Below are 20428 nucleotides of genomic sequence, written 5' to 3' on the forward strand. Positions count from 1 at the left end.
CCTCTAATTTCACTGTTAAATTTCGATAGTGGCTACTTAGAAGGATTGGTATAATTTGAATTAAAAAAAGATTTACACATTAATATATGTCGGATTCCACTTTATTGTTTCTCTCTTAGCCAAGAAATGGTATCGGGCCTATTTCTACACGCTGCATGAATACAGAATTAAGTAAAATCAGATATAAAATAGGTATATAAGCCGCGTATCAGAATCAAATCTTGCGCATTTTTGTCAACGAATCATATGTGATTTCGGCAAATTACAAATTTTTTATTTCATGTTAACAGAAAATACGCATTCGCTCTCTCAATCTAAAACTGTTCTGACATAATATTTTTGCATCTAAAAATAATTTGATTAATGTTGTTACAAACCGAGAAGAATCGATATAATAACATCAATAGTCCATCGAGTTACAAGCATCGGACTAACGGATGATTACTATATGTATCCATCTTAAAGACTTATGTATGCTGATATATTGTACATATACATACGCTTTATTTATCATAACATACTTTCTACGGGACACGCACGAATAATCATGGTCGTTTTATCCAGTATCAATATATTTAGTTTTTATCCCTAGAGACAATCAGAGTATCGAGTCATTTTTTAGAGTTTTTATCTGAAGTCTGTGACACGTAAACATGAAACATTTCACGACAATATCTCGGAATAAAGATAGAGAGATAAGAGAATCTCTTAAGGTATTATATTATAAGATTTCTGTCTGGAATTATCGATTAATTATTATTGTTCGTTGAATGTGGTATCGAGTGACAAATAGTATCGCGCGGTAAGTAATACCGCGCGTTATATAAGTAGATAAAGTAATAACTTAATTACAAGCTTATATATATGTATGTATTATTACTACTATAATAATGCCACATAATATGATTCGTCCGAAGAGCTAAGAATTACGCTTAAAATTAGATTACTTGCGTTTTCTCCCGATACACTCGCCACAAGTGCTTTTCGTTAAATTTATATAAATTTGCGATTCACTTTTACATGTCTCTCGATCGAATAAATAATTTTTCTGAAAACCAAAATGTACCCATCGATAAATTTCTGTTCTGAGGTCTGAAATTCGTTTGCTTTTTCGTCAGTGAGATATTGCAAAAATGATTATCCAGGTGGGCTATTTCGTTAGAGATATTTTGGATTGCATGACTTAAATGCGAATGTATATTTTTAGACGAAACGTGGATCAGGAGCTATTTTCAGTATTCAAGATTGTTTCATTAGCACTTGCCGCTAGTAGATGGAATTTGCGGAGTAACGAAGTAATTTAGTATGCAAACATCTTTATATCTAAATATATTATTCTTAGCATTAATAGTACATACACGTAAGTTTTACATATTTTTTTGGCGACGTGCACGTCATTTTTTAATAATTGTTTTATAGTTGATTTTATGCCTTTCCTCTATAAAGGAGGGTTTATCAATCAAGCTTATACATAATCCGCGTAGCAATCCGCTTAAATCGCCGTCTCTAAAGATTGTGATTCATTGTTCAGAATTATCTCGCGAAGCGATGCACGCAAAACTCATCTAACTTTTGTGCGGACGAAATGTGCTCACGCAATTATTGAGACCGAAATGAATTAAATCTGAAAAATCCAAAAGTGCTGACGGCTCGACGAGATCTACACAAGAATCTACGTCGCTAATTAACGCGCAAAGCTAATGTCAGGACCATTAATTATACAACATTCCGCATACATGCATATATGTATATCTATATATTAAACGAGAAAGAAGCAAATCGAAGGAAATGTGTAGCTTTAAAAAATGCGTATAATCCAATATCCTAAAATAGCACACTTTGGGGGTAGCCCACACTTAAAAAATGTACTTTTAGCACTTTCCGTGTTTTTTTTTCTACATTTCTGGTAATTGTCGATCTAAATATTTCCTCGTGAGATCAAAATGTTTCTCATCTATGCTCGGATCTCAGTTTTATTTGCGACACTCGAAAAAATATCTCCAGTATTTGTTACGATTTGGGAATAAGCCAACTTTCAAGCTGATCGTTTCGACTGATCGAAAATTTTTATCTCAGTCAAGTTCTCTATTTTTCGTGATTTTGCCCAGCAAGATACGGTCGGAGCGAAAAACTTTAATTCATTAATACCAGTTCATTAATGTCTCGTTTGGTGATGCAACGTCAGTTCTTTAATTCGCTACAATGTTAAAGATGCAACATCTCATTTCGACAACGAAATTACGCGTTCTAATTCTTTCTTGGAATTTCCAGACTGTTTTTAAAACACAGCTGTCTAAAATTGATATCGCTCACTATTACGTCATCCCGCTATCGCAATAATTCAGAAGAGGTAGCAAATTCGATGTCACAAAAATAGAAAGATTCGACAACATATCGACGATGTGTGCTTAGACGATCAGAGATAATGTCACTATCACAGACGAATTATATCGAGTCTATTTCTTGCACATCGTCGATTCACACGTCAGATATTTCAGTTTAGATGGTGAGATGCAACACCTTGTAGCAATCGCGAGATGACGAATCAATGCAGGAATACGGTGAAGATCGAAATATGTAATTGTCACGAGAAACAGCGAGAATGTACAAAGCTCGAGTTAATTATGAACTAACCGTAAGTATTACGGAGTCAGTTTCGATAGCCAAAAGCTTGTAGCGCGCGTAGGAAGTATTCTTGAATGTATTCTTGGAGAAGACAGTCAGTGAACGTCACGTGACATTGTAAGAGCACGCCTCCGCATCGCGGCTTTATTTAAGATAGATCCGCGATTCGCGCCCGAATCAGAGAGAAGTCGACTCCGGAATTGTTTGGTGACCTTCAAGTTGACCAATCGGCTCTTCACGTTCCACGTAAAGTACGATAGTACTATGCTCGTTTTTTACGTTACACGTTTTTCTCTTCGCGAATGTGTGTACTACTGGAATACTTTCTTTACCTCACGTCCTTACTAGCCCACTAACAGCTTGTAAGTCTAAGTCGCTTAGCGTATAACTTACGGTAATCTTAGAATTATTTACTTAAAAGTAACGTTATTCGTCTACGTCTCTATATTTTTGTTTCGTCTTTTAGATCAGGATGTGAGCTTATCGGTACGTTTTGTGCGAAATAATCTTAAGCTAACGGTCCTTATATCCTCATCTGTGAAAATCTCCCCCACTGAATTACCATCGCGAACGGACATCAAGGATACGTATCCTTAGTCGAAGGAGAAAGAAAAGGTGATTATGAAGAATTTTAGCGCGAGATCTTTAGTCGTTAATTTGATTGTGTTCGGTGATCGTAAATCGCGTGTTTGGATGCGTGTATGATCCTTAGTAACGTTTAATAGTGGGGGCGTGTGACTTTAAACTAGTACCTGCGCTATCTGATTAGTCATCGTTGTTCCATCGCGTAGTTGGTCGATACTTAAATCCCGATAATCCATCGTCTTGAGATTTCGAGTTTAAACTCCCTATACGTAATCTTACGCGAACGGACTAGCTTTGCTGTGTTTCGGTCGAGCTCTCGCTGTCTTATGGCTTATGACTACAGTTTAAACTTTATTGAATTTTTTGTATTTTTCCGAGTATCCGTCGTGAGAAACCGGTTTCTATTCGATTTACTAATAATCTCCCTTTCGTTTACTAGATGTTGCCTTTAATTCTGTCAATGCGAGGATTCTATTGCCATGCGAGAGAGAAGTCGTATTCTCCGAGGTATTAAGTATCATCTGCAGTACTGTATTGCATTGAAGGATTCGTCTATTGCCCGTGAATGGCAAGAATTTCAGTGAGAGTGAAGAACTTCCCGTACGTGTTACGTTTAACGAAGGGAGAGTGTCGTTTTGATGTCGATTTTTATTTTTTTTTTTTTTTGTTTTACGTACAGTACGTGGTTCACGTGTCGGCTAACGCGTTCTTACGTTCCCCTAAAAACTATCACTTAACCAACGAGTAGTCTAGAGTAATTATAATTACGACATATGCGGTCGAGAAAACGAGACTCTCTTATTGTGACCTTTACTTATAAATGCGTATGGCATCGTCGCCGTCTTATATTCGTCCATTCCGGAATGGATGACGCGGATTTCGATAAGTCTTTTTTTTTTTTAAATCGAGGTGTACTTCGGCCGACGTGTAGAATCGTGACATTGGTTTTTCTTATTCTAAGATCGCGTGTGCCTGTCTATGTGCTCGTACATTAATAGTGTTCCAAGTAAGTTCGAGAGATTAATTATACACTTAACGATAGTCCTAGAAACATCATCCGATGAATTAAACACGAGAACTAATGATTTTATCGCCTTTGTGCAGTCTAGCTTAATTCTTAATATCTATACGTAGAATTAATAGTGCATATATATATACATATAATACATATATGTATGTATATATGCTATAGTTGTGATATTTAACCGCCAAACTTCATTCACGCGTATTTCTCGCCCGGGACGTCTATATTGTATTCTTTCGTATCTCTATAAAATTGTATATTTCTCTTTGTTGTTCGAGCACCGATCGGTCATTATTGATTGTTCGATTGTGATTCGCAGATGTCGATTGTGCCGATGGTTTTCCGCGATTGGTGGGACGATATCGATCGTCCCGTCTCGCGACTTTTGGATCAACACTTCGGCACTGGCCTCCTTCGAGATGATCTGATCTCGAATTTCACCGGTCTTGGTCTCAATCGAGCCCCTTTACGCTCGATTATCGGAAACACGTACTATCGACCATGGAGGAACGTGGCGCGTCAGAATTCAAGCGGATCTAGCACTATCCAGTTGGACAATGATACTTTCCAGGTTGGTATTTAAAACGATTTCGCGCACAGAAGTGAAATAGAATGTCGCGTGATGCGATCAGATCGAAAGTGAAGTTGCATACTGTTTTTTCTTTATGAATATCTATGAGCAAAAGAGAATTTTTATGTGCAACTTGTCTTCTGCCTTTGTCAAGGGATCAGCGAAATAATACGTCTAAAGTCTAAAGTATCTATTTTCAAATTTGTCTGCTCATTGAAATTTTGAATAATTTTATTAATCATATTTTACTGGATTATTTTACTCGACTGAGATGTGTCAAAATATCTGTTTATTTCTGTTGTCGTAATATGCAATTTTATTCAAAAAGATGTTGCCAAGGAACTATTTTTTGTATCACTTGCTGTGTTCGAATTAATACTTTCTAATTATATTTTTATATTTATTTCCGTTTGCTAATTATTATTAATTATTATTAAAAATTTATACAGTTTATTGCTTCGAAAAATTCTCATAGAACCAACGTGGAAATTTTTCAATGAACTTTTTAAAGAAATATATCTCTTTTTTGTGCTCGTACATATTACGTGACGTTACTGTAAAACGATTTTGTGTTATTTACATCACCAAACGACTTTTTGCTTTGTCTTTACATTTATGATAAAACACAAATGATGGCCTAACATTAAAAGATTTGCTTTCTAAAAATAGTTTTGCTTTTGCTGGTATTTTAATTGCTAGGATTTGTCATTGTGTCCATAATTATTGGTTTAGAATGTGCATTTATGCGCATTACATGATGTTTAGTTTAGTTGCGCTCAAGTCTTGCGATCAAATGGGCTTATTGAAATGACATCTTTTTGCTAAAATTAATTTGCAAAAAATGCCTCATAAATTTTATCCTGTATACGTCAGTTCAAGATATCAGCTAATGATTCAGTTTAATCCCCCGGATCCTCTATTCGTATAGTCATTAATGCGATAGCATTTTTTGTCAGGAAAGTGTTAAAAGCTTGCTTATACTTAAAAATACATTATAGGGCGGAAGTACTGCTGCGATGGTCCAATTCCGTCTTTCGCAGAATCCTGCCGAAGCTGGCAGGATTTTGCAAAAGAAAGGAATTGGCCAGAAATTATTTAAAACGCAATAAGAAGTTCAAAGATCAAATCTATCTTTCTTACGCAATAACCGACTCAATAATAATAATCGATAACACAAATCGACGATAAAAAGCGATTATCACCACTCAATTAAATTTGCAATTCAAATCTCACCGCTAATTTCACCTCGAGAATATTTTTATTCTAAATTGCTTATAATTTCTGAAGCCGCTTTTGCGTAGATACGAGTTTTTGCAAAATTTCTGGAAGCAATTTGATATTGTGCGATCTCAAAATGTGTCAGACGGAAAACTCTCTATTTAAGATATTTTCTTGTCACATGTGCGTTCGCTCGTTCGATTTTTGGTTTCAGAGTGCGGCAAGAAAACGCAAAGGAGCAACGCGCGTTAAAATTATCACGGAATGTCCCGAATGCGAGTGAGCCAGTATATTATTTTTAGACGTGTTTAGAGCGTACTTTTATTCGTTATGAGTGAGAACGCAGAATCGCCCACGGCTATCGCGCAATTTTCCATAGTCCAAGGAAAATTACGCGATAGCCGTCGCGATTCTGACACGACTGTTCAGAAGTGCGATTTACAGATCGAGTCGGAGCAAAAATTTACAAGAATTCGCGATTCGGGATGATATGCACGCGATTAATATCTAGAATTAACACGCGCTGCGAATATACCGATTATCTTACGCTGCAGTTATTCTAAAACACACAAGATATAAGTCAAGAATCCCAAGAACCTCAATCGAATGCTCTGTTGTCGCGTTCGCGAGTATCGATTTAGATCAAGCCTAGATCAATTTGCGAAAGGCACTCCCCTCTTTCCCTCAAAAAGATTTCCACGAGGATAAAGGGCTGTCTCGTTGATTATTCGACGTTCTTTAAAAATCTTCGATTATATTCTCATAAATTCAAACTGGATAAAACGCCCGCAAAGTCGTTAATTTTCGATCCCCTTAGATCTTCTCAACTATATTTGCCTCAGATTTTTAATGTAACTTAGTAACTCGACAGTATCGATCGTTAATTTGCAATTATGCTCACAAAAGTCGCCAAACTAGTTTCGAATTCATAAATGCGCGCTGGAAATACGTTTTATTCGCCGTGAAAGTGTCGTGACACGTCTAAATTCATGAATTCGCAAAAGAGAGAGTTATCGGCCTGTTATAAACGTTATTTATCTTATCTCGTGGAAGTTCGATGATACACCAGCGAGTGAAAAATAACCGGTTTATTGTTTTCCTCTTTTTTTTTATTTTTGCGATAACAACTTAATCACGGTCTGAAGCGGCGATCACTCTTTTTTTCTATAGTGGTGGTCATCTATGTCAAATACAAAATGTATAACTCGCCTAAACGTTTCCTAAACTCATGAATTCGCACGTCGTCGGTACGTCGAAATGAGATTTATCGCGATTTTGTTGTGGATAAAAGACCGGACAGTTCTAAATTCATGAATTCAAGATTACTCTGATCCAATGCGTTACAATTACATTTCCGTTGAGGAAGTTTGATGATACAACAGCGAAATGTGATCGGTTTGCGCGTTTATAACTTAGGCTGAGACACGACTTAAACTGACGATCTCTTTAGTAATTCTTTTTTTGGTGTTTACAATTTGAGCGCGATTTGTATCGGACGCAAAACAAATTTTGCATCAAATACAAAGAGTCTCGAAAGTGGTATATTCTATAAAAAAAATACGATATATATAATAAGTGTAAACTCTTTTCGTGTTTCCTTTTCTATCGAAAAAACAAGTAGCGGCGAATCGTAGTTAGATTTCGAAATCTAGAAAAGTCGCTGGAGAAAAATGACAAGATATGACGGGAGTAGATGACGAAGGGGGATGACGAAGAGACGCATTCGTAAGAGGGAGAATAAAAGAATAAGGGAAAGGGAGAAGGGTTAACGGGAAGAGGAATGGGTTAACAGAAAAGATTAAAACGTTGCAAACGGAGGTTCTGTCTAATGGGACTCGAATATTACTTTCAAAGGGATTGACAAATCGGCCACGTGGCCATTAAAATAATTGAAAAAAAAATTAAACTCAAATTACACGAGGGGATTCAAACGCAAGGAACGAGAGAAACTCAACGCCTGCTAGAATAACTAAAAAAACGAACGAAAAATCCGGAACACCAGAAGGCCCAGAAAGCTCTGATGGCTGCATCTGCTGATGCTGCCGCTGTCTCTATCACAATGCATGCACATTATATTTAATCATGTGAATGCGACGCGAAGTCGACCGAAGCGGCAGCTCGGTAATTTTTTGACAGGATGATTCGAGTGTTCGATCGAGATTATTTTCGCTCGGGGTAGGATAAGTGGATATTTTTTTAATAATCCTTCCCCTCGACGAGAGAAAGTATACGAATAAAAATCGGATCGGAGAGACGACTTTTCCGTACTTTTTTCCGGATAAGCTGTTTTTGTCTACTTTTTTTCTTTCTTTTCTGTCTTCGAGAGACGCTGTTATCCTCCTCGTTCGCCAAAATGTGTTCTACGAAAGATACGTATCAAAAGAGGATGATCGCGCTGCGCGATCTCCGATCAGTCGCGCTAATGTCTCAAAATCTCTATGAAATCACAGTTTTACCACCATAGTTTTCTCGTTTTATATACCCCCGTCTCTTCAATCTTTTCTTTTTTTTTTTTTGTTATTTTAGCTCTTTCTGCGATATTTTTTCCTCGCGCGATCGCGCGCACGGTTTGCCTGCCGCAGCTCTGAAATGATCCTCCGTTCCGCTGTACTTTCTACGCTCTTGGTTCAAAGTCGCACGCGAGAAATCGCGCGCAGCAGCCACGGAATAAAATATGCAACCGAAAGAGTGGATTGTATCGTTATATATTATCGTGTCGCGCTTAATCAGTCTTGTTCATTGAAAGAACCGAGACTCGCGGCGTCGTTCCGACGAGCGGACGCGCCCCCTTTTTCGAAGGGGGCGCCGCTCACGCGAACGAGACCTCAGGCCCCGATCCTTCTGGCTATAATCTCTATACAAAAATAAATGCTTTTTTGGAATACCCTCAACAAGATAGAATAATCGTACAAAATTTGACGTTTGTTTTTTTTCTCTTACTCGGAACCCTTTTTTACTTTTTTATTTGTACAAAATATGTCGCTCTGCGCGCAGCACTCGAGTCGACCGTTTACAGATCAGTGTTACTCCGTATAACTTCTTTTATCTTTCTCTTCTATTCTTTTTTTTTTTTTGGTACTATTTTCGAAATGCACAGCCAATCATCCTCCACCTAACTTACTTTGCGTTCACGCTCACCGAGCTTCAGGATCACGCAGGGGATCACCTGGAGAAACTCGGTTCACCTATTTTTACTACTGTCGGTTGTTGAAGCTTCCTGCTTTATACCGTTACCTGTCTGATATATTTTTTTTATTTTTGTATTTTTTTTGCAATTTTTCTCCCGTCAAAGAGCGAACCGCTCGGCCATGAAAAGGATCGGCCACCGCGGTCGCGACCGATCGCTCCCGGGGCACGACCGCACAGCACTCGCGATCGGTACAAAGATATATAATCACCTACTTGTATGTGTGTATGCTCGTTTTTTGGTTGTCAAAAAAAAAAGGAACAATCTCACACAAGTAGGTGCGCTGACAGCTACATCTTCCCGGTTTGCTTTTGTACCATTTAACGCGCTTTAACGCGCGATAATCTAATGAGAGACGCGGCGGGATTACATATAAAAGAGAGTTACGCGAGAAATCGAAAAAAAAAAAAGATAGAAAATACCTTTTGCGACGCGCTTATTTGACGGTCAAGACGAATCTAAAAAGTTGGTCGAATTGACATTTTCTTTTCTCGTAGCAGAAACTTCAACAACCGGGCCTAATCGGCGGGATCGGCCCCGGCCGGCTCCCTAAACGCGGAAATATGGAATAAAAAATACAAATTAAATGAAATGCTGGTCCAAATAGTTTGCCGAAACGATTGTGCGCAAGCTAATTTTATGTTAATACGATTTATAATGTACGCATGGCGTTTGAGAACGAAAACTCTTCCAGAGAAGAATTTTTGCTCCAAAAGAGAAACCCAAAATATAAGTGCTAATTTGTCAGACAAGAACAAAATTAAATGGGCCTCGTTGTTTAAAATTCGATCATAATTTTCGGAGTAAGTTTTAGGGAAGAAATAATACTTGCGCTCTATGGATGCATAGTCAGAACGATGTGCGTTTGCGTTTTGCTCTCGGAAGAATGCAAAATTTCAGTTTCTTGATGACGCTCTTGGAAAGAAGATCCTGAACGAAGCTAATAATTCCTGGGGGGGCCTTTTCACGGGGCCGCGCTCTCTGATCCGCAGGTAATACTGGACGTGCAACAATTCTCACCGGACGAGATCTCGGTGAAGACGGTCGACAACCACGTTATTGTCGAGGCCAAGCACGAGGAGAAGCAAGACGAGCACGGCTACATCAGCAGGCACTTTATACGCAGATACGTCCTGCCGCCATCTCACGACCTCGTCAATGTCACCTCGACTCTCTCCTCGGATGGTGTACTAACTGTCACGGCACCCAAAAAGGTACGCTCGACCGAGCCGAGACCCACGTTAACATCCGCCCTGCCCTTTCATTCGCGGACTCGACCGCGAACGAATAGAGCCTCTTTCTCTCCTCTCACTTTCCCTTATTAGCCCCTTCTCTCGCTCTTTCTCCCTCTCTCGTCTTTGTTATAGCTGGTGCGGCTTACGTTACATGTTTGAATTTTTTGCTTTTCGATTCCAACGTTCCCAATGCTGTGCCTCAGTGTGCGGTATTAGAGAAGGCAGATGATGCCGACGGTTTTGGATCAAACTACGAGTCTGCTCTAAACTACAAAACAGAATATGTCTCGTTAACGTACGAAATTTAACACGCGACGTCTGGACAAGGCACATTTTGTTAAATTAGTGTACGTCGATTTTAAAGGAAATTATACATATATTCAAATTCGATGATACTATACGAATCTGTCGCAATAGAATGATAAGAATATTTTATAGCGTTTTTATGTATACTTAATATTCTTATGTTTAAAAAAACAATTGCATTTTTAATGAGTTTCGAAAATCAAATTCTATTAAAATCGATGACACTTATTATTAATATTTAGAAATGACATTTTTGTATTTTTTTTTTTTTTACTTTTATCATTTCGCTTATTAATTATACCCTCAAAATTTGAGATTGGATTTCAAGTACATTTAAATATAGAGAATCAATTTTAATTTAACCATACTAAAGTTTTGATTATATAAATTAATAATATATAATTATAATTTTTTTATAATGCTTCTAATATAAAAAGTTAACTTTAGAAAATCGTTTTTTCTATACAATAGACATAAAAATAGTTCAACGCCATACTTATTATTATACGGCTTGTTAAGCTATAGCTCGCATTGATTTTAATCATCATATTTTTAGCCCTCCTAGTTCATTATCCATAAGCATAATCCTATTATAACTTAATGAATGATACATTATCTAGTGTCTAGACCTTATACGTACTCACCTATATCTCGAAGTTCTCTTCTCATATTTGTTCAAAGTGTGAAGGTATTTCAAACTCTAATTCACGCCTGTTATCGTCGTGTACGGATTGTTCAAGCACCGACCCCGTAGGGTGCACTAAAAAACAAAACATTAACTATTACAATTCGCTTATTTTAATTTCTAACGATATTTTACCGGGCATTTTTTTCAGAACATAACGCCGGCTGGGTCGGAAAGAGTCATCAATGTTATTCAAACGGGAGTACCAGCTGTCAAGCCGGTTCCCGTCGAAACAACAACTACAACCACTTCCACCACTACCACCGACTAAAAAATATATCGTCTGAAACTTTCATTCCGGCATTCATTTTGCTTTACTTTTTCGATTTTACCATTGATGTAATAAAACAGTTTTATAAAACAATATAATAATTGTGCCATAATTTTTACACAAGTTTTTCACTAATAATTATCTTTAATACATCTTAAAAATATAATTTTTAGCATGTTATAAAATAATATTTTGTTATATCATATAAAATGTATGATTGCGCAATGTTATTTTCTTTCAATGTTTAATAAAAATACTCGAGTTATTGCTTTTAAAGTTGATTTGAATTTATATATAATAAATTAATTCTTTTCTCTTGTTTCTTTCAAATCATAATTTAGAAAGGAGGATAAATAATCTAAATTTCTAAGAGAAATATATACTATTTAGCCTCTTTTCTAAAAGATAGTTAAATAACAGTAAAATTTAATTGACATTATATTGAAAATCAGTCTAATGATCAAAAACATATATGTATATAAATAGAATTAAGAGAAGATTGTTAATTATAAAATAAAGATTTCAAAATAATTCAGCTTCTTTCATTACTTCTTCAATACTTTAAACAGTTATATAGCAAACGAATCATTTCCAATTATCCTTTAAATTCTCATCACAAGATGATCAAGGTCAAGCGTGACGTCAACCATATTCGTCACTGGGTTACGATGGAAGCGTCTACTAAATCTACTCCAACTAGACTAGTAGTAGGTCAAAACAAATCTCATATTAAACTTTCTGCAAATTCTAAAATAAGGGAAACCCAATTAAGGGATACCTACGGTAAACTGTCGCGCTCCGCACCTAGTGCCCGCTCGCCTACATTTTCCCGTGCCGGCGGTCTCGACGAAATAAGAAGCCCAAGTGTGTTACACTGATGGTGAAGGGTGAGGGGGTCTTCGGGTGTTCTCTGCGTCCGAACTGAACCAGGGTTTGTTTACGAATGCGCCGAGGCGGGCCGGCCGGCTGCCTTATATAGGCGCGCGCGCCTTGCCGCGTCGCGTCGCAGCGCCGTGGAAGCTTCGAGACCACCGCACCGACCTCACACATAATGCGCAATTGCATGCAAACGATCGTTTCGGGCCCAGGACGGGCCCGGGGACGTTCGCGATCACGATCTTCAGCTTCGCCAGGTCGAAATCTGTCGACCGGAACGTGCGCCGGGATGTTTTTTCCACGGCGTGGCTGCGAAATCAACAAATACCAAGTATTGATCGGCCCAAAGAGAGACGACGGGGTTTCTGGCATGTTCGCTCCGACCGGGCCCCACCATACCACCCAACTCACACCACGATGGTACTCCGCCGCCTCCGCGCGCTCCACCATTAACACGGTCAACCGGTATATGATATAATGCTGATGCCTGTGTAACTTAATGTAACCTTCCCGCTGGTCGATGCCTGTGTGTATCTCGTTTGTTTTGTATCTCGAAGAAAGAATCTGTATATGTGTGAGGATCGAGTAAAAAAAGAAGTGATTATCTTGGAGCCTATTGCGTAGCAGAGTTACTGCGCAGAGATTCCCTTTATATAGATGCAATCTTCAAAAACAACCTTGATTCGCCCTAGTTCTAGGCTTTTATTTTTTTTTCTTTGGGAGTAGTTGTGTCTACGTTCAGGCAGACTGATTTATAGACTAGAAGATATACATTCCTAGACCTAGACACACACACACACACAGACATACATGATAAAATTCGTATACACTTTGCAACGTCTGCGATATAAAGATTCTGTGTTATTGCCAAGAGATAAGGTCGGTTTTATTAGTAAACAGATTAGAATAGAATTGTTTTTGTTAATACTTGATGAAGCGGTGCTAAAAATTGAGGGAAGGGGCCGGCACGTTGTGATATAATATTGCGTCACATCGCATGCGTGTTCCACGTCGAAATGTTAAAACGCAATTTCTTCGGCCAGAAACGTTCGCGGTGGGATTTCCGTACTGCGCAGGCAGCTCGGTGTGACCTTCAAGCCGTTCCGGCGTGGTTTTTTTATCAGCTCTCGAACGAATGACAGCTATTTTTACGTGATTTTGAGGCGCGGTTGGGGCCTGGCAGGCCACGCGACTCCACGTATTTACAAATACACGAGTTGAATAACGTGTGATACGATGATAATATGCGAATGACCAATTGACATACAAATGTAACATCGCTGACGACAATTGGAGATAGAAACATATCACCAAGTATCGCTGAGGCATCGGTCGAAGATGATTTTCGCTTGCAAAAAACAAGCAGAATCAAGCGGAAAAAATGAATCTGCTCTCATTCATTAAAAATCGGAACGTCTTCATGTTGCGAGCACCGAGCTACGACATAATAGCAAGGATACAACCGGATTGCATAATATTACGTTCGTTCCTCTTTCGGTGTATCATGTACCGCTCTATCGATTTCCTTTTCATATCGCTCGTTAGACCGACTAACACAAACGTATCTCAACTATGAAGGTCGGTCTTCTCTCTTTAGGCAGACGCAATTAATGCAATTTTATTCAGGAGTATATAAGGGTCGCGCGCGCCAGATACTTATCTCTCCCTGCGAGATCGCCTTTTTGTAGGTCGCTAACAACGGCTGGCGGATTAAGCTCGACGGAAGGGTGAACGAAACTACTTCATACAAATATGCACAATGTGCGTTGCGATACCTCGTTACATTCAGGTGTCATTCAGAACGACGTAATGAAATGCGAAAGTTAGACGGTTGCCAACTATGTTGCATTGAACTGCGTGATGATCTGTGGGAACTTTCTCAACGACGTCTCTCTTGTTCCGATTTCAATTAGTTGGAGCTAAGATAATGAGTGGATTAAAAACATCACTTAGCACAATCATTTGAAATTAATCAATCTTCTCGGAGATATACCTTTTTTTCAATCTCAGTGGATCACTCGGTCAAATCGATTTATATAGTTAGAGAAGATTATAATAACATTTTATTTCTTATCTCAAGAGAGAAATAATATATACCTCGGATATTATAATCTAAGTTTCTTGTTTATATCGCAGATAAATTTAGAATGCATGGTACAAACATTAAGCGTATTGTGATGTTGTTTATGCATTCGGATTGTTTGATTTATAAATATTATATAATTTCTCAAGAGACGAATAACATTATTATCAGCGAATAAATAAGTTTCATCACAAACATAATATATACATTTCCATATATATATATATATATATATTATATTTGCGCGATTCATTAATATTAATAATAATTACTTCTTTTTATAAATAGATAAATTTGTGTTGGATATCAATAAATATCTGTAAGCGAATTTGGTTTATAAGCGCAGACATTGCAGTTTAGAATATTCCAGTGAGAGCATTCGAGGTACAGCTGCAGCAACTAATCGATAGATGCATGAAGTGAATTATAGATATAATATATATAAAGTGCGCGAGTATATTCGCTGTCTCCAATCAACAAAATAAACACGTCCATTATATCTCCAGCGCATCTATTATTTCTCTTCACAATTGTCTCTTGCGATAAAAATGGAAATTAAAATAGCAAGAAAGAGCTTAATCATTCTGCTGTATCATAAATTATAAAATGCTGCATTTTAATCTCTGCAACTGATATTAATACTTTCAATCCAGATATAACAATTTTACATAATAATACGAGAACATAAATTCCGTTTTTATAATGCACGGTATATTTTTCTAATGTGGCAAAAAACTATAACTGCGTAAAGTTAGAATGTTTCCCTCACGTCCCGTTTATATTAAACTCAAGCAGTTGTTTATACTTCGTATCGCAGGCAAGCTAATATCTCCATACAAGGACAAACAACTATTACGCAATAGGAACGAAAATGCCCCACCCTATAATCAGACGCGCGCGCGCGCGCGAACTTTACTCTGCGAGAGAGAAAAAGTACTACGTCGCAAATATTCTCCCTCCGATCGTTGCTGTAAAATTTTCTTTGCTACCCAGAGGCATCGCGAGTTATCCCTTCATCAACTCGCTATATATTATAAATAACGAACACTCAACCTGGATGGCTTCGTGCTTCCCCGAGCACACGATATAACCTGCCCTGCCCGTTGGACTAATTTTAGTTACCTCGCCGGTAAAGCGCGCGACCTTGAACTCGAGTCACAGTCACGCCGGGTTGATGTTGCAGTCGGGGCGGGATACGATATACACGCCAGACAGTTCTCGCAAATCTCAAATTCCGGTCGCGCGAACCGGATCAGTTGACAGGCAAAGCCGGATCGCATCGATCCGTCTGTGACACTTGCGACGTAACAATGTGCCTGGAAAGTACGCATTATCGCAGGGTGTAGCAGGATAGATTCGAACCCAGGGTGTATACGCAGGTGTGGATGTGGTCCGGCGCGCGTTCTCGAAACGTCCGTGAAACGCCCTGCTATCGATCGCATTCATGACCAGGTCCTAGCCACCGAGAGTGTGTCGCTGGGTGAAGGTTGATGAACTCGTTGTAACGTAATGTTTGCCCGATCGATGCATATCCCGTGCATCGGATAAATCGCAGTAGGATTGTGCGAGCTGTAATCTTGTAAGATTATGCATTAGGAATGTCGCGCATACACCCTGCTTCGAACCCAGGGTGTATACGCAATGCTGCGTATACACCCTGGGTTCGAATCGTGAACATCTTTGTGCAGATCTAAATATATATTGTATTGTTTTCTATAGCGCAGTTAGGAACATGTATTTCATCAATTTCATATTATGTGTCTCTGATCAATATATCAATTATTTGTAGAAAAATTGATTATTGCTGTAATCCTTTTATCACTACTTTTATAAATACTTTGTTCACTGGATAAATATATTCCAGAACAAAATTAACGAGATAATATAAGGATAACTTATTTGAAAGAAATCTGGATTAATTTGTGACATTATTGTAAAGATTAATAATGAAATTTATGTTAAATATGTGTGTGCAATTCATTGCAATCGCATATATAGAAATCTATATAAGAATTATAATGTAGACATAAAGATATACATATTTATATATTAAATATAATTATATATTAAAAAAGAAAATTAAACATAATATAATAATAAAATGGAAAATGTATAATATTTATATCTATGCACATACAAGTTTACATATACACAACACATAATACACACAAATATACACATTGAGAAGAAGAGTACATCTAAAAGTAAAGAAATAAAAATAATACTCAGCGTGGGTTCTCTCAACGTCCTGGAAATTTCCAAGAGATGCACTTCTACCGTATTAGATCTCATTCACGATGACGTTTTATTTTGGAATAGAGGAAAGTTGAATCTTTTTCAATATAAAAAAATATAATATAAAAAAAGAGAATATATAAAGAATATAATATTAAGAAAAACAAACTAAAAAAATTAACTTTTTAAAAATTATATATATGTGTACATGTAGGTATTTATATGTACAATTATGTTATATTATATTTTGTGTACAAGGCGTCTTAGAATCATATGCTAATGGCAGATTTTTAATGAGATAATTTAGTGATGATTGATGATTTTTCCTCAGTGAAACAACAGGTATCAATAATTGTCGAGCTATAAGCGATTTAAAAGAAGAATTTTTTGCAAACTAAACTTTTATAGAATTAAAAATTACCCTAAAATTACATTCTTCAGTTAATTTCACGCAGAATTAATTTTAATAGAATTTTAATTTAAGGTTTAAGTAGGTATAAAGATATATGATTGCAAAAATTGAACACTAGTAAAAAATAATGACCTCTTTCGATATTTTCGTTGAGAAAAATTTGTCTCTAAATGATCTGTTATTAATAATGTGATTCTACGATATCCTGTGTGTATTTATGTGCGTATTTGTGTATGTATGTATTTGCGTGTGAGCGTGTATATATGTATATGTATGTAATATATATGCAGATTAGATAAACAGATCTGCGCCATGCAAAGGTACGCGATGTTCTTTTATATGTATATTATGATGTACATATACACATTGTAATATATTTATAAATATTATACATATGTACGTTAATATATATATATATATATATATATATATATATATATATATATATATGTGTATAGAGATATAAGGAATATCGTGCATCCTTGCGCAGATCAATTTTGCTTGCAGTGGATCCACAACTTATCAGTTGAGAAAATGTATTATTGTAATATTCATGCACTCTTTATTACAAAAAAATTAATATTATTAATTTTATAACTAAATTCTAGTTTAAATTAAATAATATTGATAGATTATATATATATATTTATTTATTTATATAACTTTAATTATTAATAAAAATTATTGAAAAGAAATTGATTCAATAGATTTAAGTATCTATAAATAATTATTCTATTTTCAATTTTTATATAAAATAAACATTAAAAAAAAGAGAAATTGTTATTGCAAGTGACCATCATGATGTTACATCCGCCATCTACTAAAGCTTAAAGTTACTGTAGAGAAACCTGACCAATAGATGATAATTTAAAGCAAATATTTTGTATGATGTATAATTGAGTATTATGTAATATATGTAGATAACATCATAAATGTGTAGAACTGAAAAATTAATCAAACTAAAATTGTTAATTATATATTAATTTACGCAGAACATAAAATTGTTGAAGTTAATATTTACTTATATTGTACAGATTATTCGATTGTGACAAGACGTTAAACGATTTTTCATCAATAAAATCAATAGATTCCTTTTTGCTTAGTTGCTTTTCTGCAAACAACACTTGATAAGTATACGTTCCAAGTAAAGCTCCTAAGATAGGACCAAGCCAATAAATCTAAGAAGAAGAAAATCAATCATTTAATAAAGGAAATCAACAATTTAATAAAAGTTTAATAAAAATAAAATAAAAATTAAAAATATATTATTTTTACAGCATATTAAAAGTACTCTTAGAAAGGAAATACATATATATATATTTTGTTCCTATATAAAATATTTATTGCTTAATCGCATAAAATTGCAGAAGACTGCGATTGGTATTGAATTAAAAAGATTTCTGATATATGACGTTTAAATAAATTGATAAATATGATTTGATTTGATCAGCATTACGTTCAAGTGACTTATATATTTCTTATCACGTGAACAATATCCAATGTTATAAAAATTATAACTAATTAAAAGGAAATTAACGTAATAGGATTTCTGCATATCTTGTATATAATTTAAACTTATATATTATATAACAATGAAACGAATATTAAAGCAAATGTAATTTATGTAATCTGTGATACAATAGTATCGTTTAAACTTGGAACTAATAGCGTTGCTAACATGTAAGAGTTTTGTCATTAACATAATACGAAACAATAACTGTTGTGATATTATCGTTTCTTGATTGCGATTTTTCTCTGTGCACATTTTCTTATATATTTCTCGTGTCTCTTTTCTCGCTTATATGAAAATATTAAAATTTTTATTTTTAACTTACCTACTGATCCTTCCAAGCATTATTCCATAATGCGGGACTGAAACTCCGTGCTGGATTCATACTACATCCGGTATAAGGACTCTGAAGAAATAGAAAAGAATAAATTATTAATTATTTTCTTTTATACATTATGTATACAAAAATTATGTATGTATAAATAGTTTTATTTTTAAGTTTAATAGATGATAAAAAGACGTTTTGAAATAATAATAAAATGTTAATAAAATAATATTAATATTGTTAAATTAATAATAGCGTTAATAAAAAAAACAAAATATAAAAATAGTTGAGAAGAAAAGAAGTTTTACCGCAGCAAAAGAAATAGTAGCGACTGAGAGACCGAATTTAAGGGCAGTCGAATCAGTAGTATGAGCGCATCGAGGATCCCACGTAGCGCAAGCCGCACAAAGTATACAGCTCGTACAAAACACCTCGATTAATATAGCTTGAACACTGTTGATCCCTGGATAAACCATCGTGACGCAGAGACCCATAGAATTCGCATTTCCATCATTAAATAATTCTGCTGGAGTTATCATCTAGCGAGAATAATATAGATTATTGTAGATCATTGTTTATAATATTCGATATAATGATAGTAAAAATAGAAATAAAAACACTTTTAAAAGCCCATATCCCACTACAGCGCCGATAAACTGGCCCAGAATGTAAACTGCACCGGTTGGAATCGATTTCAGACCCATACTACCGATCTACTCAGGTCCCATGCTACCGATACAACCCATACAACCGAGAAATAAAAGAATGCCCGTACCGACAATCTCTGCCGCAAACATCGTCATTGTGTTCTCTTGCATCTTCCACATTACACCTGTAAAAATCGCACACGCGTATTTTGATTTTGACCTTCTAGATCCCAATAAAAAAACATTTACTATTTTGATCGTTTTGCATGATGAAATAATGCTAACACAATAGATGAGTTTACTGTTGTTACTACTGAATCTTATATTATTAGCTTAATGATTTGCGCTAATCACTACAAATCAAGAAAGAATACGGAATATCTTATCGGTAGATACGTCAAGTGTTTGCCTGAATTCACTGCTTACGTATTATATAAATTCGAAAAATTCTTATTTCCACGATACAGCACCATTTTAGTAAATTCCTAAATCCAATAAATAAATGAAATATTCTCAACTTGTCGATTTACGATTATACTTACATTCTGGATGATCGTACTCTGAAGAATACTCCGCACTTTCAGATGACGTGTGGAAGAATAAAGCTCTGACTCAAAGAGTTCAAAGCCTTTG

The 20428-nt window shown here is 36.0% G+C and overlaps 2 protein-coding genes and 1 long non-coding RNA gene across 3 annotated transcripts; 1 reads left to right on the forward strand and 2 right to left on the reverse strand.

Annotated features, from left to right (window-relative positions):
- Positions 1-85: 85 nt before the first annotated feature.
- On the reverse strand, positions 86-12668 carry LOC114932795 (uncharacterized). Its single transcript, XR_003819953.2, has 3 exons — positions 12490-12668; positions 11396-11511; positions 86-10713 (listed from the first exon to the last, which is right to left on the reverse strand). It is a non-coding gene; the product is annotated as an uncharacterized LOC114932795 (long non-coding RNA).
- Positions 2774-12238, forward strand: LOC146723201 (protein lethal(2)essential for life). The gene is made up of 4 exons (XM_029305184.2): positions 2774-2876; positions 4554-4805; positions 10203-10424; positions 11588-12238. The coding sequence occupies exons 2-4, from the start codon at positions 4554-4556 to the stop codon at positions 11705-11707; spliced, it is 594 nt and encodes a 197-aa protein (XP_029161017.1). The 5' UTR covers positions 2774-2876; the 3' UTR covers positions 11708-12238.
- Positions 12669-18190: 5522 nt separating the features above from the next.
- On the reverse strand, positions 18191-20250 carry LOC114932794 (aquaporin AQPAe.a). The gene is given in 4 exon segments (XM_085482820.1): positions 18191-18491; positions 19149-19229; positions 19457-19687; positions 19769-20250. Coding segments are annotated over 4 exon segments (687 nt in total). The 5' UTR covers positions 19976-20250; the 3' UTR covers positions 18191-18323.
- Positions 20251-20428: the final 178 nt, after the last annotated feature.

Source organism: Nylanderia fulva, unplaced genomic scaffold (assembly GCF_048542155.1).
Source record: "Nylanderia fulva isolate GAGA-0341 unplaced genomic scaffold, ASM4854215v1 Scaffold22, whole genome shotgun sequence".
NCBI lineage: Eukaryota > Metazoa > Arthropoda > Insecta > Hymenoptera > Formicidae > Nylanderia > Nylanderia fulva.